This window comes from Salvia hispanica, chromosome 2, assembly GCF_029641045.1.
Source record: "Salvia hispanica isolate PSC_SH4W2 chromosome 2, Shi_PSC_v1, whole genome shotgun sequence".
NCBI classification, from domain to species: Eukaryota; Viridiplantae; Streptophyta; class Magnoliopsida; order Lamiales; family Lamiaceae; genus Salvia; species Salvia hispanica.
The window spans coordinates 38,221,125-38,242,505 of NC_142693.1; the positions used below are offsets into that span (position 1 = coordinate 38,221,125).

Here is a 21,381-nt window from a genome sequence, read left to right on the forward strand (position 1 = left end):
ATGGTAATTTTGGAAGATCAAATATTATGCAGTATGCATCTCTTTCTATCTTTCCAAACCCAATCCACTTCTCTCTACAATTCTCACTCATCTTCCACGCCAACTACCTCCGGCGCGCAGCCTACCCCGCCCTACCGCATCGGATTCGAGGAAGAAGCAGCACTATGCGAAGTGGATCTCCAATCAGGTGGAGATGGAGAAGCTCTCCAATTAATTGCCGTGGGAGGCTTGGTATCCGACGGTTTAGGCTCGGTGCCGACGGCTCTCACCACGTAATTCTATAATTGGTTAGACATCACGACCAGTCTCACATCAATCAAGCGCTGAGAACATTTTGCTATGCCAATTTTGACTTTTAGGCGTGTTTTTGCACCGTTCAGCCCCTAATCCGCCACAAATTAGTCTCAGATCCACATCAAATCTTCGGTCTGTCCCTCCAAGGAGCAACCGACGATCTCCAGCGCTTGATCGGTTCAATTTTGTTCGGCAACTGTTCCGAATTGTTGCGCGATGCGCTGGACCAGATCCGACGCCCTTTGGCCGCGATCGAGGCCGATACGTTCTTGTAAACGAGGACCGACGAGCAGAGGGCGAAGATCATGAAGCGGATCTCGACGGCGGAGTAGGATGTGGACACGTGTTTGGATGATTTAGGGAAAGTTGGAGCGGGGACGGAGCTGGTGAAGGTGATGGTGTACTTAAACGGCGCCAGCAATTTTGTGATCGACTACGGGAGGGCGGTGCGGATGGCCGCGCGATTGCAGATGTTTGAGGCGCATAACATTGATCGGTGGAGGAGGATAATCATGAATAATTATGTCTTTCTGGGTGTATTCTTCCAGTGGGTTTTTGTTGTTCGGATTGTTTTGTGCTCTGATTTCTGTCATCCTAAATTACTTCATTCAACTAGACTATTACTTCATTCGGTTACATTATTACTTGATTCACCTAGATTATTACTACTTCATTCGGTTATATTATTTACTTCATTCAATAAGTATACCACTTCATCACAATTGGATTTTACTTCATTAAACTTTAATTGGGTTATCACTTCAGTCCATTACCTTATTAAATGAGGTTCTAACTTCATCAACATTGACATACATCATAATAAAGAATAAACACTTCATTTTGAAAACGCTTCACATAGTCTATTCGCTTTAAATTTTGTAAAAAGGTTAAACAAATTCAAATTCAAAGTGGAATGAAGTAATAATCTACTGGAATGAAGTAATTAACTATTGGAATGAAGTAATAAATCTACTGGATAAAGTAATGAACTATAAATGTAATTCAACAAGTATATCACTTCATCAAAATAGGTTTTTACTTCATTGAACTTCAAGTGCGTTATTACTTCAGCTCACTCTCTTATTAAGTGAGGTTATAACTTTATCAGTGGGGTTATAACTTCATCAACATTGACATACGAATAAATCATAATAAAGAAAAAAGTACTTTATTTTTAAAACACTTCATACAATCAATTCTTTTTAAAGTTTGCAAAAAGTTTAAATGAATTCAAAGTGGAATGAAGTAATTCACTACTGGAACAATGACGGATCCAGAAAATATTTCGTATGGGGTCGGACAAGTGAGCAATAAACCCTATATTAATTTTATGCGTTGAGCGACAACCCTTCCAATCGGCACATCGGATCACTAAGATCAATTTTCTTCCCCACTTGACGTTGTCGATGTAAAATCATCAAAGAAACAAGATTATTTTAATAACTTTTCATACAAGAATTCATACTTTAAGTTGTTTAGTGCATAAATTAGATAATTTGTGATAACTTTTTGTAAAATTGGTGAATGTATAGTTTGACCATTTGTGAAATTATATCGTCTCCACTTGTAAAAATAGTGTATACTTCATTAGGTAATGTTCCTTGAAAAAATGATTCACAATAAAATTATATAAAAACAAAACATATAATGCTATATTGCTGCTAGCCATTCAATGATTCACAAAGTAACATTAAAAAAAAGTACAAATCAAATACATAAAGATTACATAAAAGATGACATGCACGATAGTTCTAAAATTAAGAGCATTTGATGGATATGGAGAAGAAAGGAGATAAAGCCACCAATACAGCTCAATCTCTCTCACACTATAACATACATACCTATTCCTGAATGACCAACACAGACACCATATATGATTTCTTGATTGACATGTGAATAAATCATTACTACTCTCATTTACAAAAATCACAAAACAACGATCAAATGTACAGTTTGTATATTTCAAAGAGAAAGATTGTCGTTTTTGGGGCAGAGGGTCATACGATGGGGTCGACGGTTGATCGAACGCCTGAATACAATTAAAAATTTCTGGTATTCATAGACCCACGGTGGGGTCGGCCGACCCCGCGCGAACCCACCTCCATCCGTCATTGTTCTGGAATGAAGTAATAAACCTACTAGAATGACGTAATAAACCTTCTGAATCTCATGGAGAATTCAGATTATGGTGATCTACAAACACCAATTGACACTCTTCTTTATACAAATTCAGAATTAGAGGTAGAAGAAGAAGGCAACTTATTTGAAAGTTCACTTTTTTTTGGATACCTGATGTGTTTTTATTTTTGATAAAAAAATTTAACCAATCCGATGAAAAATCTATTGTTGAACCTTGTTGATGAATGAATTATATTTAACAATTTATATTTTTTTCAATTTTTTTTTTCGTTTATAGTGATATACAGATCTAATAGTTTAGCTGAATGAAGTAATCACCAAGTTGAATGAAGTATTATTACCATAACTATAAGTTTGTGTAGAGCTATACTTATTATGAACCAAATATCCAAATGAATGAATTATATCTAACAATTTGTATTTTTTCGATTTTTTCACTCCTGTAGTATAAACATATCATTAATGTTACAATAGTTGAATGAAGTAAATGCGCCAAATACGGCGAGGTTGGTCGGCATGATTCAAGAATTGTGAGAAGATACAAGTGATGTGCTTATTTTCTTATATTAAATTATTTCATTCCAGTAGGTTTCGTACTTCATTCCTGTAATTATTTACTTCATTCATGTTGTTTATTACTTTATTATAATTTGAATTTGAATTTATTACTTCATTATAGTAGTTTATTACTGTGCGTGAACTAACATCGTTTAAATTTTCTCCAAAATAGTCACTATTCCCACAGTAACCGATACAGAATCTCCATCACAAAAAAAGGAAAAAACACAAACTTGTCCAATACAAGAAATCATCCAAAATTGACACCAACACATCTCAATGGTCTGGGCAGTGATTTTAGGCACCACCCATATGTTAGGCGTGGGGATGGAATGCACAAATGTCCTCATCAGCATGTCACCATGCCTCAACTACATCACCTGAAACTCTTCACCTCGCTCCTCCAATTTGATTTCTCACCTAGCTGTGAGTTAAAGGATTTTTCCCCAGCGTTTTCTTCACCTGTATACAAGAAACACATAACAACAATTCAACATTTGAAACATTATTTATATTACATCATCAATATAGTATGTAACATCATATTTAGGTTCTTTAGTTTATTACAAGTATACTCATAGCTAGATATACATACAAAACAAGTCAGTTTATATTACTTCATTCCATGAAGTTATTGCTTCAACTAATAAGTTATTTAGCTCATTCAAATTAATTTCTTAGGAAAATATGCATACAAAACAGGTCAGTTTATGTTCCTTCATTTCATAAGGTTATAACTTCGTCAAATAACTTAGTTGATTCATTCAATTGTTATTCTCACAAAATATGCATACAACACAGTTACTTCATCCCATGAATTTACTACTTCATCAAATAGGTTAATTAGTTCATTCAATGCTACTCCCTCCGTCCCCGAATAAGAGTTACTAATTTCCATTTTAGTCCGTCCCCAATTAAGAGTAGCACTTCACTTTTACCATAAATAGTAAGTACGTCCCACATTCCACTGACTCATTTCACTCACATTTTATTATAAAACCAATATAAAAAAGTGGGTCCCACATTCCACTAACTTTTTCAACCAACTTTTCTTTACATTTCTTAAAACCCGTGCCCAGTCAAAGTGCTACTCCTAATGGGGGACGGAGGGAGTATTTCTTAGCAAAATATGCATACAACACAGTTAATAAAATTCATACGAACATCAGACGAACTTTCCTTGCGATTTGATTTCCACGAAGCAATGTCTCCAAATTATGAAGAAATGAATCAAATTAAGAAGATGCAGATTATTTTTTGCCACATAATTCAAATGAGTCCAGAAATGAACTAGAAGCACACACTAATAACATATAATCGAAAGAAAAAAAAACAAAAATCAAGCACCAAACTAATAGCCACATCAAATGAAGTAATAACCTCATGAAATGAAGTAATATCCTCATGAAATTAACTATATCGATTTACGCAGCCAAATTGTTTTTATACATTTTCTCTCAAATATCAAAAGTATAGTGAAGTAATAGATTTATGCAACAATCAAATATTGAAGTAATATCTCCTAAAGACAAATCAAAGCCAAAAATCAAATGTGTCTTACCTGAATCAGAGGTTCGGCCAGAGGATGGAGTAATCTCTCAAATATCAAAAGTACTGTGAAGTAATAAAAAATTAATTGTTGTTAGTCAAAAATCATGAGAAACAAAAATCTTTGTTCAAAAATTATTTAAGATCATACAACCATGTTATTTCTTCGCTCAACTAGGTTATTTGCTTCATAATTAGTACAAATTTTTGCATACTTATATACAATACAATTCATATTAACTAGAATTAAGTTCGTCCGATCATGTTATTACTTCATTATATTAGATATTTGTAAAACTTATATATACAACAAAGTTAAATTCATCTGATCATGTTATTAGTTCATTACATGAGGTTAATACTTCATTAGATAGGTTATTTAGTTCATTACAATTATAATTATTCGCAAAATTATGCATATAACGGCAGTTCAGCTTCATTGTTTATTACTTCAGTCCATGAGTTTACTACTTCACAAATAGGGTATCACTTCAATTTTACCTTCAAGCCGACCAGCAAAAGAACTTCACACGAGATTAGCTTTGTCGACCCGCTGCGAATTAGCCACCAGCAAACGATTATATTTCACCCCTAATTGAACTTGTTATCCATTGATTGATGAACTAATTATGCAAAAATCATAAACCAAAGTAAGAAAGTATGAAGTAAAGTCGAATTTTGAAAAATATAAAACTTTAATACAGTGTATTACATGAGGCATAACTTTCTGCCGGAACGCAATTGACATCCATTTGAAACAGTAAATCGAAGCAATTTTAGTCATAGACTTCAAAATAGGAAGTTCAGAAAAACAATATAATATAAACCTTCACCTTCCATTGATGAATTTCTGGTGTCAACTATTTCAAATCGCGTGGAGATGTGGACGTCGGCTGATGGAGATGTTGAAGTTTGCAGATAGAGATGCTGAAATCGACGGATAGAGATGTTGAATCTGTGGTTAATCGACGACTACCGGTCAACGACTTTCGTGTGTCAACCATTTCGAATATGTGGCTAATCGACTTGAATCAGCTTGAGATGTCGTCGATAGTAGAAGAGGAAGTTGTGGAGTCGTCGATTTTGGCAGAGAAGCAGCGTTTGAGCGTCGATTTGCAGTAGAAATGAGAATTGGTTCAGAGCAGAAGATGAGCGTCGCTTTGTAGAAGAAGATTCGTCGCTTTGTGGAAGAAAATTCTTCAATTTGGAGAAGTATTCTTCAATTTGGAGAAGAAGAGAGCGAGAGAGATGAGAAAGAAGAGGAACGGCGTGAATGAGGAGAAACAGTATTGAATTTTTCTTAACCTAGATGTAATTTGACCGAAATACCCCTGATTTGAAATATATTGCTTACATAATGAAGTAGCAAAATTCATGAGACATGGTGTAATCTCATCCATTAAAATCTAAATCTAATGGCCCTAATTTGGTCTCTAGTCTGGTCTTTAAGACCGGATTTGTGAATAATGGGACTCGTAGTATATAATTTCATATATTTTAATTAGTTTCAAATTAATTGAACAATACAACAGACTTTATAGAATAAATTACGAAATTAGATGAATTTATAAATATTTAAAATTAAATCTAATTTATAAAGTTTGTATGACTTCTTATAATATAAAGTGTAGCATAAATTTTAAGTGATGAACTGTTATCACTTATTTTAAGTAATAATTTACTTTTTATATGTATATATGGTGGAAATAAGAATTTTTTTTTTCGTATACAAAAATTGCATTTAATCTTTGTCATGCATATCAAGTTATTCCATGTTCTGAAATTAAACATATAAGTAAGACTTCTTATAATATAAAGTGTAGTATAAATTTTAAGTAATGAGCTATTATCACTTATTTTAAGTGATAATTTACTTTTTATATGTATATATGGGGGAAATAAGAAATTTATTTTTTTCATATACAAAAATTGCATTTAATCTTTGGTCATGCATATCAAGTTATTCCATGGTCTGAAATTAAACATAAGAAAATAAGTAGTCAACTAAGATGTGATTATTGGATGATCCAATTTTTTTTTTATCTTGGCTTCTCAAGGAAATTTTAAATTTCTATGATCTAATTTATTCATATATTTAATTGTTTGTTTCTTACTATTAATAAAAGATAAAAAAATGAAATTAAATGATATTGATAACATGGAATTTAATAAAAGATAATTGTCTTTCTAACAAAAATCTAAAATTATTATCATTATCAAACAAAGAACAATATTGCATGATATTAATTGTTGTTGTGTATAATAATATACAATTAAATATGTTGAAATTACTTAAAAATACATATTTATATTCAAGATATATAATTTATAAATATATTTATATTTAAATGACTAGAAGTACACATAGTTATAATTGAGTTGATTTTGATTTATTCTACAACTAGATAAGATATTTTTGTTTATGACTTTGAGTTCTATTTCTTTTTTATGATTTTCAAAATATTATCATGTACTATTGATGAAAATGAATTTATTAATTGTGATTTTTTTTTATTCGTTTTATCATGTCCACTTAATTCTAAAAAAAAACATGTTTTTAGTTTTTTTTTTGAAAAAATTAAACTCCTATAAGGAGGAAATTACAAATAAACTCCTATAGAAAGGGGGAAATTACAGGTGATGTCAAGAGGGCTCAAACTCGGCACTTCATACAATAATGTCTAAGCTCCTTGCCGCTAGGACAAAGGCTCTGGACAAAAAACATGTTTTTAGTTATAAACAATTATGTTACAATTTCAAAACTTATGAAGTACTGGTTTTTTATTTTGTTTTTCTTATGTTTTTGTTCGCATTTATGAATACTTATGTTTTGTTAATCGAAACTGGTGAACTATTTATTTGTTCATATAGTTTGTTTTTTTTTCTTTTATAAATAGTAGTATTACAGTTTTCTTTATTTGTATGTCTTATTCTATGTCATTCACACATCTCCTCTTTTGGTATTTCTTTAATTTTATACTACTACACTCATATTAAATAATTAAAATAGTATACAATCATTTGCTAAAATATGAAATGTTTCATTAAGAGTGAGTTGAGAGAAGTACAAATATCTTTTTGTGATTGTTTTTAATATTTTAAATTGTTTATAATATTACAAATACTTATTTTAATTAGTTGTTATCTGTAAATACATTTTTATAATTATTTATTCAATATTCTTTATTTTAAACTAATATATATTCATTGTTTAAAATATCGTTTGTCCTGTGCATACATGTGGTAACCGGACCGGATCACCTCCCCCACATGCTACCCATTTGTTACCCCACCAATAAAATAGCGACATGTGTTTACTCTTTAAAATATTACTCCCTCCGTCCCACAAAAGATGTCACACTTTCCTTTTTAGTTTGTCCCACAAAAGATGTCACATTTCGTTTTTTGAAAAAAGTTCTCTCACATGAATATAAAAATTATATTTTCTCTCTTCATTAAACACATAAAACAAAACCTCCTAAAATCTCGTGCCTTACCACAAGTGTGACATCTTTTGTGGAACGGAAAGAGTAAAAAACAAGCAAAATCCTACGTGGCACCTTCACAAAATGTGTATACTATACTTTTCATCTTCATTTTCATTGAATTATTATCACACCTTTGAACATCAAATTGATGCCATAAAAAATGCAAAGACCAATCTAGTTGCCATCTTCCCCAACCTCCATTAAAACTCAAATATGTAAATCCACAAGTCTTCCAAAAGTCAACAACAGCAACTTCTTCGTGATTCTCTCCCCCTTCAAATTCGTTCTTACAGGAACTTCCAACTCACCATTCCTTCTCAAATTTGACACAACCTCCTGCACTTCTCTCTCTCGACCAGAATTCCTCGAATTAGTGAAATCTCTGCCTACTCTCTTATTCTTTTATTGCGCCGTCAACCTCCAGCTCTCGGAGTTCACCCGCCAGTATCGGCCGTTCACAGTGCCACCTCCGTCGCCGACGTCCAGCAGCTGTCCCCGCCGCTGCCATCCCCTATTCATCTCGTCTTTCTCTCCTTCTATCACTGTCCCAACCGAACAACAACTCCAGTTCGTCGCCCCACACACGCTGCCACCTGGTCCTCCGTCGTGCAGCGCTGCTGTTCACCCCGGTCCAGCCACCACTGCTCCACCGTCGCACTCTCTAAATCTACAACCGACCCGGCGGTGGACCAGCTGGGGGGGGAGGTTGCAGTCCGAGCGTCCAACTTCCCGAGAGCAAACCGAAACTTAGGGATTGCGATAGGTCGGGGAGGAAGTTGTAGTGGTTACGGTGAGGAGGGCGAGCTTCCTAATGTTGACAATGGACTGGATGGGGGGATATCTGTGAGATGAGGTGCCGGAAGAAGAATCCGAGCAACCAGTCAGGCGGCAGTGGGGAAAGTGGCTGCCATTTGGTGGAGATCGAATAGCCGGTGGCGATATGCAGGGGATCTGAGAGGTGTTGGAGCTTGTAGGCGGGGAGAAGTAAGGGGAACGAGAGAGAGAGAGAGGCAGAGGTGGCCAGGTGATCGGAGATTTCGGTGGCTAGCGACCAATGCCGAAACCAGGAACTGAAACTCGTGAGATCGAACACAATACTCCCTCCGTCCCATAAAAGATGTCTCACTTTCCTTTTTAGTTTGTCCCATAAAAAATGTTACATTTCCATTTTTGATAAAAGTTTCCCCTCACATTAATATAAAAATTATATTTTCTCTCTCCACTATACTCACAAAACAAAACCTCCTAAAATCACGTGCCGTCCCACAAGTGTGACATCTTTTGTGAGACGGAAGAGTACAAAATAATAAAATATAGTAATATTTAATTAATTATTTAATACATATGTTATAATTTAAATAGTTTATTTTCTATTATAAATAAGTAGTACTCTTATTTTTAAGTTGTATTTAAATATTTTTTAAAATAATCACTTTAATGTTTATCAATGATTTAGAAAAAAATTATAAATTCTATTAAGTTAAAATGAATTATCACCAATAAAAAATTGTAAATATAATTATGTTTTATTTAATCAATAACTATTTTAATTCAATTAAGTGTACCTGTCACAATTTATAGTATGAAGTAAAGAGCTTATAATTTTAATAGTAGGCCCAATATATAGCCCATTTATCAACTAATTACTCGTCTTCTTCATAGTAGATCTGAAACTCTACTCTGGTCTCTCCATTTCTCTCAACTAATCTTCCCAAGAATCACGAAATTCTCTATCTTTTTCTTTAATTTCCGGCGAAGCCTGAAGGATTGTGGTTGAGATCTGCTGCTCGGGGTCAAGGTAAATGGAGTTTCCGGCAGTGCTCGTTGGGCGACGGTGGGGTCGGTCGACCCCACTCGACCCCACTTGGGTCCGTCATTGCTAGCGACTAGTAGTGATGCTCGGAGGCATCGTGGTGGTAATGCTGCTTTGGATTTTTCAGCGGCGATTATCAGTAAAAAAGGAAGATGAATGCGTTGACAATATTTTGTGAAGAAGGTGCCACATATGACTTTGATTGTTTTTTAATATTTTAAACAATAAACACATGTCGCCATTTTATTGGTGGGGTAGCAAATGGTGTAGCGTATGACGGAGGTGATCCGCTTCGTGTTGCGACACTAGTTTGCTTAAAAGTTATTATTATTACTAACTATCCCCATTGGTGGCACCCACCCAACCCAACCACAATCAACTTTTGAATAAAATACTCATTTCTCTTTCATCCACATATACAACCCCCAACTTATTAAAACTTTTACCTCCATCAATGACCCCAACTCAACCCCAATACATATTTTCTTTTTCATATACTTTCAATCAATATAAATTTTATATTTATTCAAATATATTAAAAAACTCATATAAAAATTATATAAATTATTTTATAATTCAAATTTATAATAAAAATTATTACACATCCATATATAAGTGAAGTACAACATAATAAATATACACAAATAAAAGAAATACGGTACAATAATAGAAAATAAACAAACCAAATTACAAACTAAAGTGAAAAATAAGAAAGCTTACTAAAAAAGATAAACATTACACATTCAACTATTTGTGCCAAATTTATCCCAAATGAGCTCAATCAAATCATCTCGAAGAGCAATATGAGCTTCTCTATTGCGGAGTTGATCTCGATTTGTTATATAAGAAAACAAACTCCCGATCCGTTGAGTAGAGTAGCAAAAAGCTTCAGCATTTCCTTCTTGTGCTCTTGTAGGGGTATCTTCAAAAAACTCAGTAGGAACATAATAATTTTGATATGTATCACGTTCATCTTTTACTATCATATTATGCATGATTATACAAGCAATCATAATTTTTCCCATCAACATCTTGTCCCAAACAAGGCTTGGCCTTTGCAAAAATGCGAAACGCACTTGTAGGACTCCAAATGCTCGCTCAACATCTTTTCTGATAGACTCATGGAATTGAGCAAACAACTTATGCTTTTGAATTTGTGGAGAAGCAATTGACTTCACAAATGCAGCCCATGCAGGGTATATGCCATCAGTAACATAATATGCCCTATTATATTGATGACCATTTACTACGTGATTAACGGATGGTGCTCGACCTTCTAAGACATCATTAAAAACAGGAGACCTATGGAGTACATTAATATCATTGCACGAACCTGGAGTTCCAAAGAATGCATGCCATATCCATAAGTCGTATGATGCAACAACTTCCAAAATGATCGTTGGTTTTCCAATTCTCCCTGTATATTGTCCAGCCCATGCGTTAAGACAATTCTTCCATTCCCAATGCATGCACTCTATATCCCAATCATGCCTGGAAAACCACGTTGATTTGCTACATATAGAATTAGCGAGATCTTGTTCAGTAGGTCTTCTAAGATATGTGGCACCAAAACATGAGATAACACCTTCAACGAAATGTATTAGAGAATCTCTCGTCACCGTTGAACTCATCCGCAAATATTCATCAACGACATCGGATGATGTCCCATACGCCAGCACCCGCATAGCTCCGGTACATTTCTGTAACGATGACAAACTTTGTCTCCTTGTAGCATCGCGTCTCTCTTGAAAATACTCATCATTAGCAGTAAAAGCTTCTACAATCCGAAGGAATACAGATTTGTGCATGCGAAATCGGCGTCGGAAGACCTCTGGCCCATATGTCGGGTTGGGACTAAAGTAGTCATTGATCAAACTCTCAGCACCAATCTAGCGTTGCCTTTCACAATACCTTTTTCTAACTGTAGAATCTTGAGCCCCTACAATTAGATTATGATTGGCGGATAACATGTTCTCAACAATTGTATAGATTTGATGATTTTGTTGAGAAACTCGTTCCTCCCATTCATTGAGTGCTATGATATTTGAATCATCAGAACTTGAATCTGATGAAAGTGATGAGTTTTCACTAGAAGACATTTTTTGGAGGTGGAATGAGTTTTCACACCAACATACACCTTCACTAGTTCCTTCTCATTATCTTTAGCTAGCCTTAGTGCATGAAGTTCTGCAGCAACTTGAGCATTAGTAGAATCAGATTGTGTTACCTTACTTTTCCTTTTCTTTTTGCCTTGTCTCTGCCCATAGGTCGAGAACTAGTTGAATGGCCAGATGTAGGAGTTTCCGGATTTGAAGGGATAGTATACTCGCCAGATTCAGAAGTCTTTGTCCTCTTTGAATTGCTACCATCTTGTTCATAACCAACATTTTCATTGTCAGGAAATACCTGTGTTGTATCATGAATACTCCACTTTTGATGTTTGCTCATAACTTCATTAAACACTATCAAATCTTGAAATTTGTTGCCGCCTCCTGCTTGGTAGATGCTATGAGCTTCATTCTCAACATCTTGGTCGCTCATTCCACTCCTCCTTCGCGCGTTTGCTTCTCTGCAAGCAGCCACCCATTTGTTTGCATTTTCGTTAAGTCGTTTCCATCGACTCTTCATAGAATCCACATTTCTTTTGTTAATTTCAGCTGGATTTTTTGCTTGAGCTTCGTGATACAATTTTTTCACACGTACCCATAGTGCATCTCCCTTCTGATGTTTACCACGCACACTATCTACGCTTGCATGGACCCAAGAAGACATAAGTGCTAAATCTTCTTTCACAACCCAACTTACATTGTTTGAGTTCCTCTTCTTTTTGTTCTCTTGTTGGGCATCTCCGAACAAGTTTTGGGCGACATTGTTTGATGTGGGAATTTCAGTGGATGTAGGAATTTGGCTTAGATTTGGAGATAATTCAAAGTTTTGTGAATACTCAGGATTTGAAAATGATTGGGGATTCTGATAAGGTGGTGCAAAATTTGGAAAATTTTGCAAACTTGGATATTTTGATGATTGTGGATAATTTTGGGAATTAAAATAGTTTGGGAAACAAGAGCGATAATTTTGATGATTTGGATCCATAAAACCAAATTTATCAAAACAAGAATGAAAGGGCAATAATTTGGATGATTTGGTTGCTTTTTTGAGGAGTTGTACATGTTAAGTGGGATATATATAGAAAAGTGAAGCACAATGTAGTAGCAAATAATAAAAAATAATAGTCAGATGTCATTTTATGGAAGAGTTGTTCACATGATTTTTTTGGAAGAATAATTCACATGATATTTGAAAAGATATATATAGATAAATGTAATAATCATTGAATAAAAAAAAAATAATTAATAAAACAATCAAAATTTAATGCAGTGCAAAATTTTGAAGATTGAAAATGTGATGTAGAATTATATTGTTATTTTGCAAATTTATTACAATATACATGTAGTACAATAATCAAATAATAAATACATCAATAATAAAAAATGAAAAAACAAAAATAAAAAGGAAATCAATATTCAGCCAATGATATTATGACAGTGGCATGTGCCCCTCACTTTGTTTGGTGGCGCAGAGTGCTCCCAATTGATGAGGGGCGGTTGGTGTTTATTGTTTTAGAATTACTTTTATTTATACTTATCTTGTTTTTTATGGGTAATATTGTGTGGAGTGTTACTGATGGAGGTGGTCTAATAATATCCAATTTCTAAACACTCAAGTCCCAACTCAAATACTAGTACTCCCTCCATCCCACTTAAGATGACAACAATCTTGAGTGGCACGAGATTTTTGCAAGTGTTGTTAGATGGAATAAAATAAAGAGAAAAAAGAAGTTGAATATTTTAGTAAGGAGAAATGAGAGAGGAGGTTATTTCTAAAACTGGAAAGTGATCATCTTGATTGGGACAAAAAAAAAAAAAAGAAAGATGATTATCTTGAATGAGAAAGGAAGGAGTAATATTTTTGTGGGCGTGAAAAACATTGATTAAGTATCTTGTATAATATATGTTAGAGTTTCATCATAACTGTAGATTCGAAGGACGCTAAAATAATGTTTTTTTTTACTGCCTAATCCAACCTCAAAGTCGCTTAATTCCAATCAGTTGCCCATAATCAACAAGACAACAACTATAAAATCGCATCCCTTTAATTACACATTCACCAATCACTATAATGAGATGCAATAGCAAACTTGTGCTTACTTGTTTAGCACGCCTAAACTAATGCTTAACAAATACAAATGCTAAGTAGCCTAAAAAAACTTACATTCCTACAAATTATTTATAGAGATACGATCGAAACATTCGTACCAAATTATTTAGAGTTTAGACCTACCAAACACCCCCTGGTGTTACATACGAATTTGAATTTTATTAAAAAGAAAAATTATGTTGTATGAGGAACGAGGATCTCGATTACCAAAAGGCAAAATCTCTAAAATTGGAAGTTTATTTGATGAAATAATTTATTATTGAGTATTCACATTTATTAGGGTCAAACAATTTAGAACGACTTACATTTCAAAAGGAAAAAAATAACACCAAATCATCGTTCAACGTTCGAGAAGAATCGATCCTTGGGTCCCAAGTAGAACATTCTCGAACGTCACCCACCGCCTTTGGATCGGCAATTTCCCTATAAATTCACTTCCACGTTTGCTAAATTCATTCATACAATCTCTAAATTCCCCTTTAAGCCTCTCTCAGAAGCGTATAAGTCGTAGCACTCTGCTTCGTCAGTTGTTTTATTCATACAAATTTCGTTTCACGCGTGAATCCCTGTGTTCTTAAAATTGGTATTTTGCTGGGCATCACATGAACACTAGATGGGATAAGGATTAGATGCAAGTAAGTATTCACTTCACCTTTGCACCCCCTAAGAGCAGAAGTGGCCTTGAATTTCGCTTAACTATTCCGTATTATGAAAAAGACATTGCTTAGGTGAACAGAAATGGACATCAGTTTGTATTTGAATTTTGAACAGCTGGTGTTGGCATGAGAACTGCGGAGTCATAGGCCCTTGCCCCTTGATGTTCTGTAATCTCCATCTATTGTCGACCATTTCATGAGATTTCCTGTTCTGCTTTGCTATTTTTCAATTCTATGATTTTATGTGCTTGGAGGAACAGGGCCCCGCTTCTCGAGTTCATTGCTGTAATAATGCACTACATGAACAGGGAATGAGCCACAGCCATGGAGTGGAGTAGTGGTCTGCTAGATGCTGGTGTCACAAAACCTGAGTGATGCTTCTTCTTTATCTGCATCCTCACATTCTGGTTCCAGGAATGCAGTGTTATAGTAGTACCTATTATTTCGTTAAGTATGGTCGGTTTCATGTTTGACTCACCCCATTGTTATTTTGATGATGGAAGCAGAATCTCACCTCAAATATTTACTCAAGGCCAAACAAAAAGGCTAGCTAGAACTAATACTAAAACAGAGAGAATGAAGGGATATATCTATCAGGCTAACTTACCTGTAACTCAGCTGTGGTGGAAATTTTGAGAAATAAAGATGCTGATTATCTTGTATGGAACAAAAATGAACAGGATGCTTGGGCGGTTGAACCAAAAGAGTTCATCCCCTGGTTTTGGATCCTTAGTTTCATTTTAGTGATGATAAACTGTAGTTTTCCCCCAACCACCAATATAAGAGCATCTCCAATGCCGGCTAGCCGAACCATTGCAGCAGGCTAGCCGAGAATCGGCGAGAAAAGCGGCTTGGGCTAGCCGATTCGGGTGTGCTGGTCGATGCGCTGGCCGCCATTGTGGTGTGCCGATTGGCCAGCGCTATTTTTTAATTTTTTTTTTAATTTTTGAAAAACTATATAATGTACTCCCTCTGTCCCTCTGTCCCGCTTAAGATGACACGTTTTCCTTTTTAGGTTATCCCAACTAAGATGACACATTTCCTTTTTTGGAAACTTTCTCTCTCCAATTAATACACTCAACAACTTTTTCTCACTCCTATTAAATTATTCATCTTTCTTTATCTTTCTACTTTAATACTTACATCAACATTTTCTCTCTCCAATTAAACACTTTAATCAATAACTCCTAAAATTCCGTGCCGGCTAAGCAATGTGTCATCTTAGCTGGGACGGAGGGAGTATTTTTTTAATATTTTTTTTATGATTTTTTTTAATTTTGTAATTTTTAAATAGACACACAGACGACGGGCTAGACCTAATACAAAATTAAGACCTAAAACAGAAACATGTCATAGCGTCGGGCCGGTGGCTTCTCCGCGCCCCCGGACCCCCATGGCAAGGGGCGTCGCCCCCCTTGACCCACTGACTCGGCTAACGGCAAACTATAACGGATTCAAGGCATACTAACATTTTTTAATGTATTTTTTTAATAAATTAGTGAGGAGTAGAGTGGGGCGGTGGCTCGTGTGTGGAAGTCCGGATATTTTTTTTATTATGTATTTTTTTTTTTTTAGTTAATGTACTTTTTTTATTTAAATAAAATTAACGAATTTTTCCCGTATATATGTCGTAAATTTAATTCTGTAATTTAATCGTAATTTTAATTCCGTAAATGTAGTATTTTTTGAATTATTTTTATTGCGGCTGGCCTATGGCTGGCCTAAATTTGATGTGGCATGTGGATTTTTAGTGCTGCTGACGTGGCAGTGAGAGAGAGTGGCTGGCCTATGGCTGGCCTATTTGCATTGGAGATGCTCTAATGTGCAGAGATAGTGTAATAGCTTGGTTTCATGAATAAAACCTCAAGGTATCTCTCAAAAACTAATAAAAATCTGAAGGAAAAAATATAACGATCATAATTTAGCTATTAGCAACTACACTTGAATACCTTTACCATCTCGTAACTTTTTTTTCGGTAATAACTTTTCCTACTCATCACTTCCACATTATAATTATTGCACTAAGATCTCCTGCATGCACAATGCATATCACCATGGTAATGAAGTGGAGAATTCGGTAACCCATTCAAACATGCAACCTGTAAACTGGAATAGCCATGAGATGCTTGGCCCTAGAGGTGACCAAACCAAAATGCTCGGACATGTCCAAATCATGTGGTTTTGTTCTATCAAGGAGCTCCCAATCAAAGCAATGAACCAATTGCGCTACTGTCAAACTAACTACAGTTAGTCCCAACTGTAGCCCCGGGCAACCCCTTCTACCTGACCCGAATGGTATGAGCTTAAAATCTCGACCCGAAAGCTCAACGTTGGTCCCTTGGAATCTCTCTGGATCAAATATTTCAAGGTCAGTCCATGCTTCCGGATCCCTCCCAATGGCCCAAACATTCACAAGAACTCGTGTTTTATTTGGAATGTGAAACCCGTTGATCTCGCACTCTTCCATGGCCTCGTGTATGAGCAACGAGCCCACGGGGTGGAGCCTCATAGATTCCTTGATGATACAATCAAGGTACTTGAGGCTAGAGAGATGACATTCTTCCACCATTTGATTTCTCCCACCTTTTCTTCCAATTCTTTACCAAGTTTCTTCATTTCTTTTGGACGTCTAATCAACTCAGACATGGTCCATTCTATCGCTGCTGCTGAAGTGTCCACTCCAGCTAGCAACATATCCTATCCAACATTAACTTGTAAAGTCACTTTTTCTTAACTATGTAACTTCTTGATTATAGAAAATGCTTCATAGAATTAAAAGGTATAGTACTCCATATAAGTCTTTTTTAACTAAGAATAACAATACGAGAAACCATAGTCCTTCCTTTTCATTACGAAATTTCTTTTTTATCGTTCCATTATAAATGATCAAATTTTCTTTTTTAGCGAAAAAATAATACTTTTATTCTCTATTATTTTATTCTCTGTTATAAGTATTCTTTACATAAGAGTGGGAATATTACCAGAAGAATGGCCTTGACATGGCGGCTGTCGAGGTCGAATCCGGCCTCCCCAGAGTCAAGAATGGCCATGATGGTATCCACGTAATCATGACTCCTCTCCTTTTTGCCAACATGATCATCAATAATCCTCTCAAGAAACCTATCGAAAATACCGCTAAGCTTCTTGAGCCGCCTGGCCGACCCCTGAAGGTCCATCCACCTGAGGCAGGAGAAATAGTCGCCGAGGTTGAACGCAGCCGCCTCAGCCATCGTCTCCGCCATCACCTCCTTAAACCCCCTCTCATCGAACTCCCCGTCCGTAAACTTCCTCCCAAACACCATCGAGCACACCATATCCGCACTGAGAGACATGACCCTCGCGCTCAAATCCACCGCCCCAACCGCCTCCCTCAGCTCCGCCACTAGTAGCCGCAGCTCCACCTCCCTCACGGGCCGGAACTGGGCGATCTTGAGGGGGCTGAGGAGCTCGAGCGTGCAGAGCTTGCGCATGCTGCGCCAATAAGGGCCGTAGCGGCCGAAGACGATGCTGCGCTGCTCGTAGCTGAGGTAGTAGGCGGCCTCGTGGTGGCAATGGTGGGGCCGGTTGGCGAAGATGAGGTCGTGGGTTTGAGAAAGAGCCCGGAGACGACGATGGTTGGGATGGAGCCGAAGCGGGTGTACATGATCGGGCCGTGTTTGCGGGCCAGACGGTGGAGGTCTTGGTGCGGATTCTTGCTTAGTAGATGGAAATGGCCGATGATCGGAAGCCCTTTCGGGCCGGGAGGGAGTTTCTTCTTGTTCTGCCGCCATTGATGAACGTGAATTAGGTAGAGGAATGTGATTGTTGCTGCTGCCATTACCCAAATCCAACCCATTTTTTGTTGCAATTGTGAATTACAGAAACTGGGAATTCATGATCATTATTTGGATAAACTACGACTTAAACTATTTATTAGAGTGTACTCTTAACTATGCATTTATAGTGGTATTGTAGATCTTTTAAAGCTTGATAATTGAGGTTCTTCTCGTAGAATTATCTTCATTTCGATTTGTAATATTAATTTTGGAATAATTGCTAGTATGACTTTTTTGTATTAGAACTAGAACAACCTCATCACATAATGTCATATGCTTGATTAATTAAATCATGAATTGTATCCTCGAAACTAACTACAGTTTGCAATTTAAATCTAGCATATTAATGGCTTCGGTCGTTCTATAAATTCAAAATATAAAGTTTTTGCCTGCATGGAATGTGAATTCTAAGTCCTCACAACGAATTGATGTTTTCAATTTTTTACGATCTACATGTTCAAATTAATTCCTTCATGTTCAAAATGAATGATTATTTTACGTACCAATACTATTGGGCAACTACATCAGCGAGACGAAATATCAAGTGAAAACCAACCAAATTATGACACCATATTACTTTTCAATACAAAAATATTAATGAGAAAAAGGGACTTGAATTGAAAAAAGAAATTAAGCCATATACTCCCTGTCTATGAAATTTTCTTTAAGTTTTAAGTCTACCGTTGTGTGTCTTCAAAAATTTATATTTATCTCACCAAAAAAACTTAATTTTAAGTCATTGTTGCCCAGCTTTTAAAATTTTCATTTATCAAAATAAAAGAAAGAAAGAAAGAAAGGCGTTTTATATGACAATACTTCATTGATTACAAGATTTCTTATGCATAATTCAGCCTAAAAGTCAGAATAAAATTATTAATTAAACTACTCTGATTTTCATAGCTAGTGATCATGTTTATTGACTTCGTATACAGGAATCCAACTAAAAGCACCCATCATCCACTTGGATACTTTTCTGATGGGGAACTTTCTAGTTCAAATGTTCAAGGTGTCTTCTAGCTAAGTATTCAGCATATACTACTATTTATGCAACTTCATTAACAATCTATTGATGAAGTCAAATCTAATTTGTTTAGTCAATTAACTTTCTAAGGAACAAGTTTTCGATCAACACACATGAAAGTTGAATAGTTTATAGATATCTCATATATTCTGTTTATATCGGTCTAGAATCAACAACATCAAGGTTAAATAGTTTACTTCATGTGATTGCTACAAGTTCTTCCGAATGCGTTCCAAATTAACATTTGAAAGTCTGATTTCACGTCAAGGAAACTATATTGTATGTCTAGAATCTATTGTGATGATCATTACAAATTTTCGGCAACTTATGGTGATTAAATGTGCATAAAAATGGTCAAATGTGAGATAAGTACCAATATATGGCACTATTACAGGGTATCTATAATTAAGTATCCTTGTTGTGAGATCTAATTTCACCCTGCTTTTAGTCCATGTTTCATGTATTAGTATTATCAAATGGTTATAAATTACTCTCAATTGCTTAAAAACAAAGAAAATAAAAGAGAGGGCATTTCATCACAAAGTTTTTATTCACAAAATGACAAAGATACACACATTGACAGTTGAATAAAACACAAATCATACATAATCAAACACATAACATAACACATATCAATACTCGATCAATATTCTTAATGAAAGAAAATAACTATATCCACTCTAATCATCTTGATACTTATCCCATAACTTACCCCTCCATACTTTGCCGAGCCCTTTATTGTGGGAAGAGGTGCATGGTTTATGGCAGTTGTGTCCTAATGCATGAAGAAAAAAATTAAAAAATAATAATAATAATAATAATAATAATAATAATATAATAAAAATAATAATAAATTGGTGGGAGTCATGGGTTGTGAATGCTCTAGGAACATAGATTAATCATTTAATCAATTTCAGTTTTGGCAATAATTAATTCACTTCTTTTTACTTTATCTTTAATCTCTCTCTACTATATTTTTTCTCTTGTTTTATTTTTTCTTTTTTACTTTATTCGTTTCAATGGGCCTCCATTACGGGGGCTCGGGTCGATGATGGAGCCGGTATCCACTTTTTAAAAAAAAATTCAATTTTTAATTCATTATATATACCTCATTCTTCATCAATTCACATTCATCCCTTTCTAATCTCAATTTCAATTCTATGACTTCTCACCACGGTAATATGAACTTCAGCAACAAAGTGCCTGACATGAAGGGAAGAAGAAGGAGACAGTCAGGGAGGCGTCTGAAGCTGGGCGGATGATGAGTACCTATTCCATAGAGGAGTCGATTGCTCTTGCTCATTGGTGAACGGAGATCTCCGAGGACCCGATTTTAGCCAACAATTGCGATTTCTCGGGGCGCATCACGAAAAGATACGAACAAGTAAAGCCCGTAGGGACCCCGACACACCAGTCCGACGATCTACGCAAGCATTGAAAATGCCTGGTGTATGAGTGTGCTAAATTTCACGATTTCTACGATGGCATTGCGAGAGTCTTCAAGTACTGGGAAATATATCTACGACTGAAGGATTATCCCAAATTCATAGGGTTAATGGGTCGTTGTTTTTTTATTATGTTTTATATCTTTATCTTTTTTTTAATGTATGATGTTTTATTTTATTTTAATGAATTTGTTTTTTGTCGTATATTACGTTGTCTCTAATTTACACCAACAATTACAAGTGAAATATATAAAAGTAATGATGATGTGGAAATAAGATAGGCTTTGAATGGACTCTCATTGCAGGGAGATAGACGCTAAGATAGTCTGCTGACATAACAGGAAAAAGTGAAAATAGGCTCTGAGATGAGCTCCGAGAGAAGTCAT

General features: G+C 35.4%; 1 protein-coding gene, 2 long non-coding RNA genes and 3 pseudogenes across 4 annotated transcripts; 2 read left to right on the plus strand and 4 right to left on the minus strand.

Annotated features, from left to right (window-relative positions):
- Positions 1 to 1,841, plus strand: LOC148932352 (uncharacterized; annotated as a pseudogene).
- A 1,358-nt stretch (positions 1,842 to 3,199) lies between these two features.
- On the minus strand, positions 3,200 to 5,138 carry LOC125200905 (uncharacterized). The gene is made up of 3 exons (XR_007172806.2): positions 5,041 to 5,138; positions 4,553 to 4,605; positions 3,200 to 3,453 (listed from the first exon to the last, which is right to left on the minus strand). It is a non-coding gene; the product is annotated as an uncharacterized LOC125200905 (long non-coding RNA).
- A 5,445-nt stretch (positions 5,139 to 10,583) lies between these two features.
- On the minus strand, positions 10,584 to 11,939 carry LOC148932353 (uncharacterized; annotated as a pseudogene).
- Positions 11,940 to 12,063: 124 nt separating this feature from the next.
- Positions 12,064 to 12,612, minus strand: LOC125194606 (glutathione S-transferase T3-like). The gene has a single exon (XM_048092860.2). It carries the CDS (start codon positions 12,610 to 12,612, stop codon positions 12,064 to 12,066), a length of 549 nt encoding a protein of 182 aa, XP_047948817.2.
- Positions 12,613 to 14,021: 1,409 nt separating this feature from the next.
- On the plus strand, positions 14,022 to 15,768 carry LOC125200901 (uncharacterized). Its single transcript, XR_007172803.2, has 2 exons — positions 14,022 to 14,693; positions 14,776 to 15,768. It is a non-coding gene; the product is annotated as an uncharacterized LOC125200901 (long non-coding RNA).
- An 840-nt stretch (positions 15,769 to 16,608) lies between these two features.
- LOC125200896 (cytochrome P450 71AU50-like) lies at positions 16,609 to 18,607 on the minus strand (annotated as a pseudogene). The gene is made up of 2 exons (XR_016135872.1): positions 17,696 to 18,607; positions 16,609 to 17,411 (listed from the first exon to the last, which is right to left on the minus strand). The product of XR_016135872.1 is annotated as a cytochrome P450 71AU50-like (transcript).
- Between the last annotated feature and the right edge of the window lie 2,774 nt (positions 18,608 to 21,381).

Bases quoted from the DNA above. Each gene is read 5' to 3' on its own strand.
- LOC125194606 (XM_048092860.2), bottom strand. From the start codon at position 12,612: ATGTCTTCTTGGGTCCATGCAAGCGTAGATAGTGTGCGTGGTAAACAT.